The sequence below is a fragment of the Anomalospiza imberbis genome, chromosome 4 (genome assembly GCF_031753505.1).
Source record: "Anomalospiza imberbis isolate Cuckoo-Finch-1a 21T00152 chromosome 4, ASM3175350v1, whole genome shotgun sequence".
Taxonomy (NCBI): Eukaryota; Metazoa; Chordata; class Aves; order Passeriformes; family Viduidae; genus Anomalospiza; species Anomalospiza imberbis.
Window position 1 is genome coordinate 23,570,734 of NC_089684.1, and position 17,931 is coordinate 23,588,664.

At 39.4% G+C, this 17,931-nt stretch overlaps 1 protein-coding gene across 3 annotated transcripts in view; it reads left to right on the plus strand.

Moving 5' to 3' along the window:
* The window catches only part of TSPAN5 (tetraspanin 5), an 83,741-nt gene that overhangs the window by 49,736 nt on the left and 16,074 nt on the right, over positions 1-17,931 (plus strand). For 2 of the 3 annotated variants that reach the window (XM_068187530.1, XM_068187529.1), the window contains exon 2: positions 9,974-10,024. The exons of the other annotated variant lie outside the window; for it this stretch is intronic. In XM_068187530.1, coding sequence (XP_068043631.1) covers positions 9,974-10,024 — 51 coding nt within the window. The remainder of the gene's footprint in view (positions 1-9,973; positions 10,025-17,931) is intronic. 3 annotated transcript variants of the gene reach the window in all.

Below are 17,931 nucleotides of genomic sequence, written 5' to 3' on the forward strand. Positions count from 1 at the left end.
CACGATTCTCTAGAAAATCGTGTTATCTTCCAACTGATCAAGCTGAGTGTGGTGGGTTTAGCCTGGAAGGCTGGAGTTGAGAGTATGGATGGAAGATGTCCCTTTTGAGATCCTGTGCAGGGTGATTGTTCCATGGGGAACAGCTGAAGTTTTTAAATGAGTTTTACTGCTGGCACTCAATAGTAAAAAATAAACGCTTTCTTATATTCACTTTTATATACAATGTCCATCTGGGCACAGAAACTTACCTAGTATTCATATTTTTATAATTAAATGGCTGCTTTGTGTTGCTCATATACCTGGTGCCTTGAAACCCTTCTGGGGCTGAGCAGAAAGAGAGAAACTTATCCTATGAGGAGTAGCAATTGCTGGACTAAGTTGAAGTGATGGGTGAGTGCATGAAGTTAAACTAAATCCAGTCCTTTGTGCACAGTTATTGGGGATTTTTTTGTTGGGGTGTTGTTTTGAAAAAGTGGTAGGCAAAGACTGACTGCAAGAGCACAGCTTTGCAGCACAAGGGTCTTAGTCACTTGCTTTTTATAGCTTTTCTCTTAGGGAGCCATCTGCATGTACTACAGTTACATTTCCAGATCCCTTAAAGATGTTTTCTAGTCCTTTAGAGTCCTGTTTTACTGCTGGGTATCGGTGGAGGAATCAGCTATTAGTGTTTGTGCAAACAGTAAGTAAGCTGGTGAATTTATCAGGCATTACTAAAATAATGTAGTTCAAAGTGGCAATAAAATTGGGAATAAAAGTTTGCACTTGCAAGCAAATGAGCATTTTATATGATGTAGGTGATACTGCTCATACTGTTGGCTAAGCTGAAATTATATGAGAAAAGTAGGCTCTGTCATAATGAACTGGAAATCTTCCAGTGTAGTTCTGTTTTTCAATGTATTTATCCTTAAAGCAAGTTTAACCCTCAATTTAAATTGCAGTGATAGTGTTGTATTTGTATCCTCAGCATGAGTCCAGCAAAGCCACCCCAGGCTGTTAAACAGTTGTGATCTGAAGGGGCATCTTAACAGAAGTGAAGAGGGTTTTGTTTGCATGTTTAGTCAAGCCCCCAACACCTCGTTTGAGAATGACAAATAATAGAGGTGCTTTTGGTGCTGTCTGCAAACCAGGCAAAGGGTCAGCAGTCTGTTTCATTTAGACAAGCAGCTGGTTTATAGCTGCCTTTTTTTTTCCATTTTCTTTTTTCTACTGCCAAATTGTGGAACTTTTGCCTAGGAACAAACCCCTCAGGTAAACAGCACTGTGACCATTTGTTGCTGCCAGTTGTTTGTTCCATGTGGCTTGTGTTTGAAAAGAAATTCAAATCACAGTTTTGTTTACTTTTTTCTTGAGAAGTGTGCTATTGCAGAAAGGACAAATTGATAACAATCCCTGAATATTTTACTTTTGTTGGAAATCAGAAAGATACAGTGTAAATATAGATACTAAAGCATGGATTAATGTCAACATAATTAAAAATATAGCTTGATTTGGTGAATAGTCTTGTTTAATCTATGTACAGTATCCTCTAGAATTAGTAAGAAGCAACACACTGCAAGATAAAATGCAGAGCTGAATTACCTTTTGGAATAGACTTTTTCAAAGCTCTAGTGTCTCTGGAAGCTGCACTCAGAGGTTCATAGAACCATTTCTAATACATAATCTGAATTTTTTAGTTCTGGGCAGTTAGTGTAACACACAGGAAATGTTGATATTGGCTAAAAATACTCCTCTGTTTGAGACATTTCCCTGTCTGGCAATGACTACAAAGTGCAAAGCGATGAAGAGTTTCGGTCAGTATTTATGCAATATGCGTCTTGCAATTTGGCTTTGTGCGTTCACATTACTGATAGCAATTGTGCATGGGTATTAGAAAATCATTTCAATACCTGCCTATTTAGCATTTGGCTTTACATTTTTTTCCCCTACATCTCTGAAAAATGAAGTTGTGCATGGGTGTGGCTTTTGAGGTTCTGTTTTTGTTTATGTTGACAAAGTTCTGTTGGCCTTTGTACATCTTGGTGCACCTTTGTAAAGTGAAGTGTTGCTAGGCTGTCAACTCTTGATAAACCTACCACAGCCCTTCTGGTGTCTCCTTCTCTCCTGCATCACCCCACCCTTGGTGTAAGTTGATTTATTTCATGTATTAACATATGCCATACATTTGGGCATTTGCCATTAGAGAATTTGTAACTCTGAGTCAGATAAGAAGTGTGATAAGCTATACAAGCAGGGCCACGATTTTGGACACCTGAACTTGGTTTTTGGCATGTTATTAAATTGCATTGACTCCTGCCCTACCTTTTCAAGCTATGATTTCTTCATATATGTGGTACCAGTTTCTTTCTAAATGGTTTTGAACATCTTATTGTAGAGGACTCTAGAAAGAGAACCAGGAATGAGCATTTGGTGGAGGGGTGAGGCAATAAAGCTATTGAGAAAGTTGCTAGGAAAAGTTCTGTGTGTATTTGCATTTTGGGAGTGTGTTCACCGTTTGCTTGATGCTCAATCTCTTCTGTGCTGGTTGGTTGTTTTGTTTTTTTTTTTTTTTTAATAGAAAGAGAGCAAAGTTAAATTGTTTGCCTTAAGTTTTTCTGTAAAGCTGCTGGTGTTCACTTGCCTTTCTGTCCAGACTGCTTCAGTCTTCTCATTCCTCCCTCATCCTCCACACGTGTTTGCTTCTCTGCAAAGCGAAGAGGGTGAATCTCTAACACTTGAATCTCCTATGAAATCTCTGAGAAACAATCTCCTATGAAAGAACCTGGGATGTGGCAGTTTGTGTAGCTGGGATAGAAGATTTTGGGACTCCCTCTCTGCAGCCTACAAGCACAGCTAGGAGCTGAGACTGCTTTCCCAAAAGGAAATGCTGAGTATTCAGAGTATCTTACTGCGTTGACAAGCCAACCTGTTTGTGTTTCCTGGCTCTGCACTGTTGATGTCCTCAGCTGTTCAATCAATTGGTCAGGCAATGTAATTGCCCATTTGTTACTAGGGAAAAAGACTGGCTCAGATTATTTCTGTTTGCTGTATCAAATGCCTGAAGTAGATGTTACAACTTTACTGCTTGCAACTGGAATAAGTGAGCACTTGTGCATCAGTTTCCTAATGAGAATGAATGTATTCTCTGGTTTTTGATGGGTGTGGTGCTATTTTTCAAAATTTTAGTGGAACAGCGGCTTCAGAAAAAGAATGTGAAGACTCATGGTGGAGATGCACCTAAATAGTCTGAAACTCGGGTCAAGGGGTTTGGGATGAATGGCACAGCAACAGGAAGAAGACAGACAGAAGAGGCCTAGCTGCCGTCAGGGGCTGGAAGCTGCTAACCCTGGGCAGCAAAACAAACCTGTAAAATGACCCGTTTGCAGTTCTCCTTCCAGACCTATTTCCTTCACCCTGGCTTGAAGCAAAAGATGCTTTCTTTGCCCTTATACCTCTTCTTATACCTGACTTTTATGCCAGAATGAGAAGACTTTGCATTGTCAACCTGCCTAGGATAAATGTTGAGTGTAATGATAGAGGATGTCAAATTCAGGTTTAGGGTTTTTTTCCCAATTTTCTTATTTTATTTTACACTTTTCTACTGTGTGTGTTTGTATTTTAAGCCCGTACTGTTTATTTATGCTGCTACAGCACCACTTATAAATTTTTGGAAGGTTTTGCAAATAGAAAATTACTTCAGTCATGGATGTTGCAGTGATGAGGACTGAGCTAGAGATGGGATGGTGTTGATGAGCACAAGGCTGGATAGGAAAAGCAGGAGGACATGTAGCACTTAGTGTAGTTCAGAAGCAAAGGCAGGGAAGAGACCTTTGGAAAGGTGTGTACAGCAGAATTTTTCAGTCTTTCTGCAAAGTCTTTTGGGCTCAAGGAGAGCCCAAAGAGAGAGAGTGTGATGAAATAAATTCCAGTAGCGAGCAGAAAGAAGAGAAAGGATGGGATCTATGTGAGTTGAGTGTACCAAAGTGACTGTGAATGGAGATATCTTGTTACTTCAACTCTAGGCTTTTTGAATGTTTCTGTGTGGCAGTGGTGGGGTATTTACCTTAATGATACTTGATTTTTATATGGGGGGAAAAAGGTACTAGTTTTAGGAAATGAGCTAGATCTTGCAGAAACGAAAATGTTAAACTACCAAAAGCTTTTATTGAAGAATTTTACAAAAAGACTGGTATGTTAAAGTTCTTTATTCTTTAAAATAAATCTGCTCCACATGGAGTATTTTCTTTAGGCATCAGGACCTGAGTTTGAAGAGTCTCAGTGTGCATTTGAAAAGAGTTAAATTTATTTTGTCTAGGCTTGAGAGGAGTTGTTCAGAAGTTGGAGCAGGGGAAATAGGGCATAATTCATTCTCCTTTTTGTGTTTTCCAGAATATTGAGCTCTATGGACAAGAGGAGAGAGACTTTAGTCTTAAGGGACTCTTGCTCCAACCTGATTGGCAGTGCATACAATTGCACCACCAGAAAGCAATAAAATAAATACGTAGAGCAACAGTAACAGAAAGCAGATGTCTTGCTTTTACAATTCAAGAACTGGAAAAGACAAACTGATGGCAATTGACTCTGCAGTGGGGGGAGTATATCTGTCTTGCTTTCTTGTCAGACAAAGCGGAAAACCCCATACTGGTGAAAACAAAACAAATTAACAGCCATAGTGTCTTGCTCTGAAAATTGTGATCATGTGTGCTTAATTTTTCATTAGAAAACATTGTGGAAAGGATCTTCGCAAGATGGAGCAGGCAGCTTTTCTCATTGTGTTCTCAAGTCTGTTTTTCTCCTTTGGATAATTCTATAAAAATCAGTCAAGTCTCTGATTTAGCTGAGAAAAATGTGTGGAAACTGTGAAATCTTTTTTTTTTTTTTTTTTTTTTAATTCCACATGTGTGGGTTTTGTGTCAGGAAGGAAAAGATTTTGTCAAGACAGTTATCTATGAAATATAGTATAATGTTTTTTAGAGACTGCACATAAAATGGAAATAGGTTTGACATCTTGTATTCGATGTCTGAATGTCACCATGAGCTAAAATGGTAATTAGTCACCTATGCAGCATCTTCATCAGCACCTTCATTCACTGACTGTAGTACATGGAGTTTTCTTGCTGCTAATCTCAAGGCAAACAAGAAATGGGCTTTAGAAGAAAGCATTCTTTGTAAGCATTAGCATAGATATGTGAATGTATAGGTGTGCTTTGAGCAGTTTGCCTCTCCTTTCATCAGCACACTTTTTTGGCCACGTGAAAATAAAATGCTTTAACAATTTATGTTGAGAATGGAAAAGTCATTGAAACTGGGGCATATGGAAAAAGAAATAAGAGCAGACTTCTGGTACTTCCCTTCCATGTGATCCTGGTCCGGGTGAAAGCTGTAGAGTTGAGAGGATGTCCTATCTGTTCTGCTTGAGAGAACGCTAAGTGGCATATTTTAAGCAGTGCACATCAGTGGCATGAACGAGAGAAGAAAACAATGTGAAAATTTGATTTCTACTTTGGTGCTCTTTCTCTGTCAGAGCTACTTAAAAGCAAACAAGTGACAAAACCAGCAACTAAATCCTTTTTTGACACAGACAAAAACTGACACATACATTAAGCTCATTTTTTGCCCTGGCTTAAAAAGCAAAAGGACTTATTTAGCATAAAGTACTTTAAAGAAGCAGTGAATATTGCAGCTAAAATAATTTTCAATGAGTCTGAGCAGACTGCTGCAGAGGAAGTTCTTTGGGAAAAATTGTCCATTTGGGGTTTTAGAGTTCAATTAGGAACTTGTCAGCACTGCTTTATATATGTACAAAGCTCAGGAGCCTTGCGTTTTCCTGACTGTATTTCAGGATGTGAAATGCTATACTTCATGTTGTCCTGATCACTGCTGTGCTGATGGTAAAATACTGTACCTTGTGTTCTGTGCTGTGCTGCTTGAATCACAGCAGGAAGTCTTGCTCAGTGAATAACCTATGACATTCAGGAACACCGAAGTTCCCCTAGGAGTCCTGGTAGGCTCCATGCTAACACCATGCACAAAGTTCTTGTGGCACCTCAAAGGGAAGGGTGAGTGGGAGTTTTTCACACTGCCAAAATACGGGACTTAAAACACCCCCCAGGCCCTCCCACCCCAACAAACCAGAAAAGCTCTAGCCAGAAAGCTCTGGTTCTGAACTCTGACAGCTTTGGCAGGCTTTGGCTGGTGTGTTTGTGTTGTCACAAGGAAGGTGAAATGAGGTGCCTGCACAAGACTTCCACCTCTCACAAGTGTTTAATGTAACCACACTTGAATGTACACTGGTTTATGCATGTGGCACATTAACCAACCTCTTAACTGTTTGGCCTGCTGCTGTCGTCCTTTTAGTTGAAGACTGATGCCAAGTTATTTAAGGATGTCAGCTGAGATGAAAAATTCCCCGTGTTTAGTAATGGCTGGTCACTCTACGGTTAAGTGCCTCTCGAAGGTGTTCTAGCCTTTTTGTTAGTGTTTGCCCCAATAGCCTTTAAATGCAGTGCTGTGCTGTGTGATGCTGCATCCTTACCAAAAAAAGAGTAATTTTCCTCCAGGCAGGCAAGACTGAGAATAAAATATGTATAGCTTGAAATGCTGGTCAATTCACTTCGGAAAACAGCATGTAAGTTTCACAAGCACACTTACAGTGCAAGTACTGCTACACCTTCTACTTTTAAATACATTAAATCTTTATAGAAAAGAAATATGAAAACATTAGGGTTTTGTTTGTGAATAGAAAACTTAGGGCTGGGAAAATACTGCTATGCAAGTGTTTTTTGTAAGGCTAGAGCTCCAGAGAAATGTTTTAATATTCCCCTGAAAACTAACGTATAGAAAAGGAAAGAGAAAAAGGAAATCAAGATTTGACATGCTCTGCAGCAGTGACCATTTATAGTTAGACCAGATGGTCTTATTAGATGTCTGTGGAGAATTGAGGCTTTTTCACTGTAAAATGATTTGTTGATAATGAGGTAAACTTCCACCGTTTCATTGGAATTACTTCCAAATAATTTTAGGCTATGCAGGAGTTTCTTTCATAATTGTCAAGAAAATCCAAAGTTAATCCTGGTGAGAGGTGCAAGGCTTCTCATGAACATCTGTTTTCTGCCAGTGGGGGTTACGGAGAGCATTCCTGTGTGCTTCCTCCCCATAGGAGGCAGTGTGTGTGCCAAGGTGGGCCTTTCCTAGGGCATGACTGCAGGGGCTTAGGTGAGAGGTCTGCCTACCTCTGTATTTTGTCTCAAGTAGAGCAAGTAAAGTTTCTCCAAGGCAAGAGGCATTTAACCAACAAAACATGCATGCAGCAATCTTCCTGATTTCAATCTCCCAGTGAGTGTCAGTGTAAAAACTTTCTGAGCCAGAAGCTGCATCAGAATCACATTTCAATAGCTATGGGCTATCTGTTAATTAACTTTTTTTTTTTTTTTCTGAATGCCATTAAGCTTTTGATTGCCACAGCATCCTGTGATAGAGTTTATGATTCCATTCTGAATCTTTTTTCTCCTAATGGATCTTGCTCTTTGTTCTTCATCTGCTCAAAAAAGCATTTCTGAGTTAGGATATGGAGAGGACAGAGCAGCATGTAATTCTCTTATCCTTTTAAAAACTCTGAGAACTGAGTTTTCTGTTTTTTCTTGACAGAAGCTAGACCACCTTGTTTATTAGGTGCTTCAGTTTAGGACAGTATGGTCTGATTGCCCAGTCTGTAAACAGGGATGAGCTCAGCCTGGCTTGAGACCTGTGTAGTTTACTCTTAAGTCACCTTTTGCAACCCATGAGGTAATCTTATGCTTAGGTCTCAAGTTCTGGTGAAGGATCAGGACACCTGACTGGATTAAATTTATATAAAGTCAGTGAAGTTGGGTCAGACCTGCAGCTGATACGTATGAATGTAAAGTTACATTCATATGCACTGATCAAATACTTCCATTCCAGTTTCTCATGCTTGTTCTGTTCAAAACCATATTAACCTGTTCACAAAACATAATGTTTTGTGCTGCTTTACAAATAACAATCTGCCACTTCCAAATGTAATTTATGGATTTTTATAATATATAACTCCCCCCGCCCCCTTCCTTCAGCTGTGGTGCCTTTGGCTGTGTAAGAAAGGAGGAAAGGAGATTGTTACTGCAAAGAAAAAAAGCTGCATTTGTCTGAGAGAGATTTGGAAACTTGAACAGCTTTATCTCAAGTTTCAAATAATCACTGCGGTCAGGAAGATTACACACAATCTTTTGGCAAGCTTTATAACCATAAAAAAAAGCAGTTTTGATACAGGTAAGATGACCTTTTTTAGCTTTTTTGTGGTGTATTAGAAGAGGCTGTACTTTCTCAAATCCACAGCTTGTACTTTATAAATAATTAAGGCTATTGAAACAAGACTTTCTTGACCAGCAGTCCTGCTTTCCATCTAAGAAAAAATTCCATTTATCTTTTGTTAAAATGCAGCCAAGCCTGCAACAGTTTCCTTTGAAGAATGCTGACTTCTAGTATTGTTCAAATTTACAGTCATGACTCTTCAAGTCAAAAAGGAAAAGTTTCATTCCCAGTATGCATGGTCCTTTGGGTAGCTGGCACAGCACACTTGGAGGAGAAAGTTACAGAAATGCAAAGGGTGTTTGGGAACTTCAGGGCATTGTAGTGAGTGTATTCCGCTTGATAATTAGTTACAGATATCCTTGTCAAACAGAGCTAAAATTGCCCCTTCAATAAAAGTGAATTTAAGGAAGGAGTCTTTGTTTGAAACTGTTGAAATCACTTCTGGGAAAGGTTTTAAAGTTTGTATTCCTGGCTCCTCCCACTTTTCAACAGAAAAACATTTTTGTTCTGTTTGCAAAAGAGAAATCAGTAGGATTCTTCACTGTTTACACAGATCTTAAGAGAAAGGGTATTTATGTGCCAAAATAAGTCTGTACACTGCAGTGTGGAGAAATGACAAAGAAAATCAGTTTTATGTTTGAGCAACATTCTATTGCATGCCCTGAAACTACAGTGAAAATAGTTTTCTTTTTAGTTGGCACTTGTAAAATAAGATATGCAAGTTGGACAGATGGACATGTAGAGATGTGCTCAGACATCTACTAAATGTTTTTTAAACATTTTACTTGATTGATATTGTATTGTGCCAAATAGACACTAATGATGTTGGGAGATGGAGTGCTTATTCTGCCTGTTTGGCTTGTTTCACTGATCATTAGTGTAGCTTTTGTATGGAATCCCTGTAGATTTGGAAGGAAATGATGCATTTTAAATTTTTCAGTGGAATGGAGAACACGGATGTAACAAAATCAAAGATGGTGTTCCCTTTTTCATCATGGAGGAAAGACTATCTCTTTGAGTTTGGTGCTGTTGAATCCTTTGGATGAGAAAGGAAATTGAACTTCCCTTATGAAACAGTCATTATCAGAAAAGATATCAAATATTAGCTATGGGGCTTTTAAAAATTTAGTCTTTCAGGCCATTATTATTATTTTTTTCCCTTCAGAAATTATGGGTTATTTTATATGGACAGCATTGCTAAAACTGATAATAAATGTGTATTTAGAATTTTTTAAAATCACTTTCTCACTGTGAGAGTGCTGAGAGGGTAATTGCTTTGTGCAGGCAGTGGTGATGCAATAGTAAAATAGTAAACAAAAGTTTTGTTTGACTGTGGAGTTTGCTTTGAGTCTTACAAACCCAAAAAGAACGTTGCTTGCTCAGTACTGATAAAGTGACACCTATTGCACCTACTGTTCCTATGTGGGATGTCCTGGAGTTGTGCAAGTTTTAAATTCTTCAACTGAAAGTAGTTGAATTGTAAAATAAATGAGATACATATTGTAAAACTCTCACTTGAGCACCCCTCAGTCCTGATAAAATTGTTATCCAACAGAGGATGAGTCAATATATATATTTAAAAAAAAAAAAAAAAACCCAAAAAAAACCCAACAGACAGAAACCACCACAAATTTCTAATTTCTGCTCTTTTTTTTTTTTCATTTTCCTTTAGTTCCTTGGCATTGCATTTCTTGGGATTGGATTGTGGGCATGGAATGAAAAGGTAAGTTGAATATAGCACCAAACTTTCTTTTTCCTCTTTGTCTCTTTCTGATGAAATATTGAAACAGTAATATTTTGTGTACAGACACAGTTTCTACAGGAACAAAATCAAGCCTCTCTGTCAGATAAAAACCTTAGCTTGGATTGCTTACAGGAACATGGTTGCAATCTTTCCCAAGAATACCTTGGCAAGAAATGGTGCCTGACACTTGCCCATAAACTAATAATTTCAGTCCTTGCACACTGACTGCAGCTCAGATAACACTCTGCTGGAGCAGTATGGGCAGTGTGTCCTCAGGAATGGAATGGGAGCCTACATGTCTTAGAAGGCAGCTTCCTGAAAAATACCCAACTAGGCTTTACCTTAACACAGCATGTTAATTGCTGTTCCTCTTAAAAAAACAAACCCAAAAAACTGAAAATCGAGATGAGCCCTGAAAACCAATGCAAACCTGAGGCAGAATAACTGTTGTTTTTTCTTGTGCAAATGAAACTGGCCACTAGAACACCCTTTGCTGCAAGACTCTAAAATCAGCTTTGAAATGGGAAGTACTTGTGTGTGGGAGGTGAGTGGGCAGGGAAGGAGAAAACATTTCTGAACCGGAGCCTGATTTTCAGTTTGCTTGCTGCAGAAGTTGGGAAGAAGTTAAAATGTCAAGGCATGATTTACAAAACTAGTCAATATGTCTTGGGTTACCTAATGAAGAGTTTGGCTTGCTAAAAGACAACAGCTGAAATGAAAGCCCTTCATTTGAAATGAAAGCCTTTTCTTCTTTGTTTAAAAGATTAAAAATAATAAAACTGTGTTAACAATGTTGTGTTATTCAGTTACCTAATAAGATTTTCTTCTTTTAATGGAAAACACTGAGTAAGTTATAATTGATCTTCATTTAAGGCATAATAACTGGTGCTTGCAACAGAACAAATAACAGGTTTGGAAGCTCTGGAGTTCTGCCTCTAAAAAATTCAGGACAAATTTTGAGTTATTAATTTACATTCTAATTGCTCTGTGTGTGTGCCTTGGAAGGAGATCATCACAAACAGTAATGGGATATTAATTACTGCACACTATGTACCCCTATATAGGTGTGTATGTATATTTACATGCCATATGATGGTGATGTTGGATATCTCAGATAGGCGGTGCTGTGACTTTTTTTTATTCAGCAAAGATGTAAAATACTCAACATACTCTCAGAGACATACTTAGACATACATATGTCTAAGTTCCAGAGAGTGGCTTTACAGAAGAGATTTGAACATTTTGTATCATTACAGTAGGTAACACAAATGATTCCTCTTTAGAGTGAATGAGCAGGTAAAAGGAAAACAACTGTAGTGTTTGAAGTCTAAATTATGCCAGTCTTAAGAGCTAGAAAGTGTTCTGGTTTGTTAGAGTTTACCTGTTTTCTGTGTGGGAAAGTATGCACCCTTTCCTAGGGAAAATACATTCAATTCATAATTGCTAATAGCCAGAAGTCAAAGCTCTTGTTTTTATGTGAGATTTGGATATCTGTTATCAAGTCATCTTAAACCATTTTTAATCAGATTCTGAAAGTGGGAGAAAATGCTATGTTGCTTTAGGACAAGCAAATAAAGCCACCACAGTTTAATATGCATTAACTCAGGCTCCATATGTAGTAGGTTTTTTAAATTTTTTTTTCCTAAATTAGCAAGTAAAATAGAATACTGTTTGTTGGTTTGAAGCATGAGTTTTTTCTTGGAAAAGTGATCATATTTCCCCAGCTTCTTTAACTGTTTTATTCTGAAGTGCTTAGTATGGAGTGTTTCATTTCATGGTTGTAACAATCAAAATGCTGTATAGGTATAGCTGAACTGCAGAGCTCTTGAGCACAAATTTGAGTTTGGTAGAACTATGAAAAAATTGACTTGTGTCAAACCAATTTAAGTCTTTTATTTCACTCAGCTCTTCAGAGGACAGGCAGTAGCCAAAAGCTGCTGTCAGCAAGATCAAATTCCAGGTATTCATGGGCCCTGTATTATTTAGCGGGGGGCAGATCAGTTAGATCCCAGACAGTTTTCTTACTGCTGATGAGGAGTTGAAGATGCAAGCCAAGGAGGTGAAGCCCAAGGCTTGAGAGATCTGTAACATAACTGAAAAGCAGCACTTCTCTAGCTAGGCTGCTGCTTGCCTAAGGCTAGGATGGATATCCCTTAGGCGTTATGGGCTGTTGTAATGGTACACTGTACAACAACAAAGCACTTGTCAGAGAAGGACCTGGGGTATACAAAGTCTAACCATGAGCCAGCACTGTGTCCTTGTGACAAAGAAGGTGAGTGTGGCCTGGGCTGTACTAGGAGTGTTGCCAACAAGTTGAGGGAGGGAAATCCTCCCCTCTATTCAGCACTGGTGAGGCCACACCTAGGCCAGTTCTGGGCTCTCCAGTCCAAGAGGGATGCTGACATACTATAGAATTCAGCAAAGGGCTGAGTAGATGATTAAGGTACTGGAGCTTCTCTCCTACAGGGAAAGTCTGAGAGAGCTAAGACTGTTTAGTCCAGGGAAGAGTAGGCTCGGGAATCTTAATGTATGGAAATACCTGAAGGAAGAACACAAAGACAATGGAGCCAGGCTGTTTTCAGTGGTGCCCAGTGACAAAGGCAATGGGCACAAAATGAAACACAGGTGGTGTTTCCCCTGAACATCAGGGAGCACCCTTTTTTTATAATGTGAGGATGACTGAGTGCTGGCACAGTTTGCCCAGAGAGGATTTGAATGCAGTCTCTGTCTTTAGAGATTTTTCCAAAGCAATTAGGACATGGTTCTATGTAGCCAGAGCTAGGTGGCCAGATGACTTCAGCCATTCTGTGAAGACTTGCTGCTGTCCCAATGAACTTGACTTTATCAGACTTGAACTTGACACTGCTGTTGTGTAATGTGTAAATTTGTAAGGGGTTTTTGCAGGAGTAGGTCTTCAGGACTCCTACTGTAAACTTCATTTGGTGGTGGACCAAATGAACCCGACCATCAACTTGTATATACTTTGTTTATACTTTTTTTGCTTCACAGAATCTTTTCAAGGTAAAAAGATAGTGTTCCAGGTCACATTAAAACTGCAGGATGTAAAAAATAATCCAGAGTTCACAGGAGTCCTATTAGCTGCTGGTTAAAACAAATTTGGGATAGATTTTTGGACTTGGTGCCTAGTTTCTCTTTTTTTTTTTTGCTAAGTTGGCTTGAATTCTTCCCTTTAAACTTTCTTGTGAAGAAGAAAAGCACAATATCCAGTCTTGTGGCCTTCCTTATGGCCTTTGCAGGGAGGCAAAAGAGCTCATTTGTCAAGTAGGCAATAGAATTGGCTTGACAGCCAGTGAGCCAGCCCTAGACAAAAGCTGGGCAATTAGCATTCTGAGCCATGAACCTGAAAGAGAGCTGGGGGTGGGGGCAATAAACTCTGGGGATGAATAAAGCTATCTATACATGGTGGCACTGTATAGGTCACAGTCTCACAGTGTTTTCAGGCATGCCAGGCTTGGGCTTGCACCATTAAATAGTTCATCCATGGCAGCCGATTTCCACCCTCCTCCCCGCAACAGTGACATGAACATTGTCAGCATACAAAGAGTCAGTGTGAAACCTCAGCAACTTGCAGCACTTTTGTTCAGCAGCAGGGGAAAATGTTTATATTTCATTGTTTTTCTTAACCACTTCAAGTCATGTCTTCTGTTGACTCTTTAAAAATAAACCAGACTTGTACAAAATGTCGATTTCCCTCCTTGGTTGTATGTATTAGATATTGCGATCTTAAGGCTGTTTGTGGTGTGATACCAATAGGTGCTTGGGAAAATAAGCTTCCTGGCTACCTGCCGGAGATTTATGCTCAAGAGTCGTGAGCCTAAGTGATGAATTGCTGTTATGTCTTCTGAGACCTTATAAGATTGTCCATTGAGAGGGACTTTTTAGGAGGAAAGCACTGTGGTTTTGGGGTAAACTCTTAAGTAGGAGGTAGAAAAAGTAAGAGATACTAAAGGAGGAAAGAAATCTTTCAAATTTTGTTGATTAAACTTAGTTTGTATATGAAGTTGACTGAAATGAAGAGGGAGAAATGGAAGAAGCGGACAATGTGCATGAGTTTGGCTTCTCAGCTTTTCCAGTTAAATCAGCACAACAATAAGTTGCTTCAGCTCAGGGGTCGAGTTGTGTGCAGTTTGGAGTACCACTATGGTACCTCTGGGTGCCAGCATAGTATTCTTATTAAGCAGGAGCTCTAAATCTGGATCTGAAATTTTAAGATAGACTTTTACTTGTCTAAGGTGATTTAGGTCTGCTTTGGTGTTCTTGGACAAGCTAAACTCTGTACATGGAAACAATCACAATTTGTTAGATCCAACCTGTCTCTCCTTGCCCTGGAGTGAAAACGAAAGCTGTTTTCAAGAAAAAATTCTCACTTCTCTTATTGTCCTAGTGGGTGGCTGACAGCAGGAAGGAGTGATGCACTAATCACTCCATAATTGTTGTGCATACATTTCTATTACACAGTTCTTCCAAAAATTATTGCCAACGAGGAAATTGCACATATCCTATGTACCTTGTAGGTTGAAGTATACCCAAAGCCTATGTCTTGCCTCTAAGACAGGGCTCTGTGTGGGTTTTATAGGACTGGAGAAGAGAGGAGGGGATTCACTATTACACTTCATTTAAATTTCAGTACATAAAGTTGTGTAATCTAAGCAGGCAGGCTCTTAAGTGATTTACTAGTGTTCCAACACTTTATAGTCATTAATACTGAAAAGTCTAAAAATCTGTATCTTGTATGCATTTATGCTAGTTATTCACCTTTTGAACTCTATGTCAGCACAAGAAAGCTAGACTAGTTCTTCTCCTCCGTTAGACACTTGGAAATATAAAGTTCTGCTGCTATTACTGTTTGCTGTGGGAAATGCAAAGCCAACAAAAATCAAAGAAATAAGATTTGTAAACATCCCCATCTCTTGCTTGCAGAGACAAAATTCTGGAGTAGAATTAATTTGGCATGTTTCAATGAGTATTGCTCTGTTCCCTGTGTTCATTCAGATGCACAGCATGGAGGCACTGCGTGGAGTTTATGACTAACAAAGCAGAGAGACATTCTCCTGTTTTAAAATCATGCATTTGAAAATACTTTTATTTACTATCAACCCCCAGATGTTACTTTTTGCCAGTGATACTAAGTCCTGCAGAGAAGCCTGTGAAAAGGCTAAACCTCTGTTTGCAAAAATGGATGTTTCAGAAGATCTAGTATTGATGTATCTTTTTCTGATCTTCTGCATTTCTTGGATGTATGGTGTGGGGCACTTTTTTGTTTGTTTGTTTGTTCGGTTTTGTTTGTTTTGTTTTTTTGTTCTCCCAGTAATGAGATATTGCAGCAGAGAAGGGTTTTTTTCCCATCTTGGAGGAAATGGAAAATAAGAAATAGTGGATTTCTCCCATCTTCCTGTAGTGTTGAGTTCCCTTCTTTTACATGCATCCTGTGGGCCAAATTCCATATACACTCATTATATCACCTCTTTGTTTCTCAGGCTGATGATTCTCCTGACTCATTATGCCTTGACTTTTCATTACTGGGTCAGCTTTTCAAAATTACTGCTGCCTGGAGTGCTTTCAGTTGGAGCCATTCTTCCTTGTCTTGCAGTTTGCGACTGTGCCTGTTACAGCAGCAGCTGTTCAGCAGCAGATGATCTGGAAATGTCGCTGGTTGGTTAGTGCACTTGTGACTCCCTTAGGAACCCAGGAATGCATCAGATTGTGTAGGTGTGACAACACTGGGTCACTGCTGCAGCCAAGATGTGTGTCTGGCTTTGGGCTCAGCCTGTGAGGACTGTTACTGCTAAATGCAGGCAGTGGTGACTAACAGGAGAGGAAGTGGTGCTGAAGATCCAGCTTGCACACTGCAGGTTTTGAAAGGTTTGAGTTCTTTTCTACCTAGTTCTAGTGTGATCTTGTGGACTGAATGCTTGCTAGTGTTTGGAGCATGAGCTGTGTTCCAGGGCCACATCCTCATTTATAAGTAATCCAGTTTGTGTGCTCTGAGATTGTTCCAGGTGTGAGCTGAAGCGCAACTTGTGTGTGATCACTTCAAAAGGACTGCTGGATCTGACCTGAAATATTAATGTAGATGTGCACCAAAGGCAGGAGCTGGAGTCAGGGCTCCGTCTCTGGAAAGTAGTACAAGATGTTCTGATGATCTTAAAGAGTAAAAGATGGAGAAGGGGTGAGGTGTGCACCCTTCTTGCTTTTGTATGTAACTGTTGCTTCCTTATTCTTTATTGATGGGATAAAGGAAAGCTATTGTGCAGCTATAACATCGGGGGGGCGTTCACGAGCTCCTGTGTTCAAGACCAGCATTTTCCCTTTGCCTTGTTCTCCCTTGAGCTATAAATGAGATAAATGCTTGTAAGTGTGGAGGGCTCTGGCCATGAGGAAAACATGACAACAGAGGACCTATCAGGCATCTCTCAGGCTTTTTTTCCTACCTGTGCTCACATACCAGGAGGCGAATACACCAGTTCTGCGGGAGTTTTTTGTTCTGCCTGGCTTGATTGTCTCACATTTCTTGGTGGGTGGAATGCACCCTTGTGCTGAAGAAAAGAGCCAGGTCCTAACCATTTCATTTGACTTCTGAATTTGGGATGGGGTAGAAATGTGGGGTCAGTCTTTCCTGTTCCATCCATGCATCATTGTATCCTAATGACTGAAGTACATTTCATAAATAAAGGAACTTTTTTCACAACTTTACTGTTGCTTATTTTAGTTCACTTATGGATGAGGCTTTTGTTGTTTCACTACAACAAATAAATTTTGGCTTGCGTTGGATTAAAATATTAAATAGCAACTCATGGACTGTAATGTACAACAGGCTATGGAGGGTGGAGAAACACAGCAAACAGATGAGCTGGAGATCAGCCAGGGAACATGTCCTGCTGGCTCTCCTTGTGGGACTACAGCAGAGCCCTGGGTTGACACCATAGTGAGAAGTAAATTACTTGAGTATGTAGCTTTGTACAAACAAAGCATTTTGTGCCAATACAGATTACACACATGCCTAAACTACCAAAGAAGCAATGTGTGTGTACCTCAAAAATAACCATACTTCAAAAGGACAATACATCTTGAGGAAGAGTACTCGCAACAATTTAACAGTCATGGTTGTAGTGGGCAACTGCAGCAATATTGCTGAGGAAAAATACCTTCCATTTGTAGAAAGCTTTACTTGAAAGTATTTACAGGTGGTTTGTTTAGGTCTTGCATTGATGCATGAGAAAAGTGAACAGTCACCATATATTCCACAACTGACTGCTCAGCCTGAGGATTCAGAGCACGTTGTGGAGGGTGCAGTGTTAGAATATGAGATTACTGATCTTCTGCTCAAGCACCTCTGGAAATGTTTCCTTCTTCTTTTGGCTAAAGATAGGTTGAAGACAGAATTGGTCACTACCAGATGTTTGTACATCTGTGTCATACTTTTCCCAGGAGTAGCTGTTGCAGACAAAAAGAATTTGATGTTGTGTTAGTAGGTGTAGTAGGCATTATAGAAACTTGTAGTGGATAGGAAGGGTATGTGCCTAGAGGACTGTACATTTAGATCTTCTTAACAATATAAAATGAGATATTATTCCCCAGTTGTTGCCCTGCTGCTTGAAGCAAAATATGCTTTTCTTCAGGGTAGTGCACTGCTGCATCTATTCAGAGAGCTTATTTGTAAGTGTCCAGAGTACAAGACTGAAAAACTGTATTCTAAGGAGGAAGCAGTAATCTTCTATTAGACTACTTCTGCGTATCTCAAGCTGTAATCACAGAGCATTGTCTGTTTCTCATTCCCACTGCTAGCTATTGTTCTATTGACAAAACCTCTCTGAAGATTGTGTATCCTAAGATGTCTCTACAGAATACTGATAACTTGAGGTTCA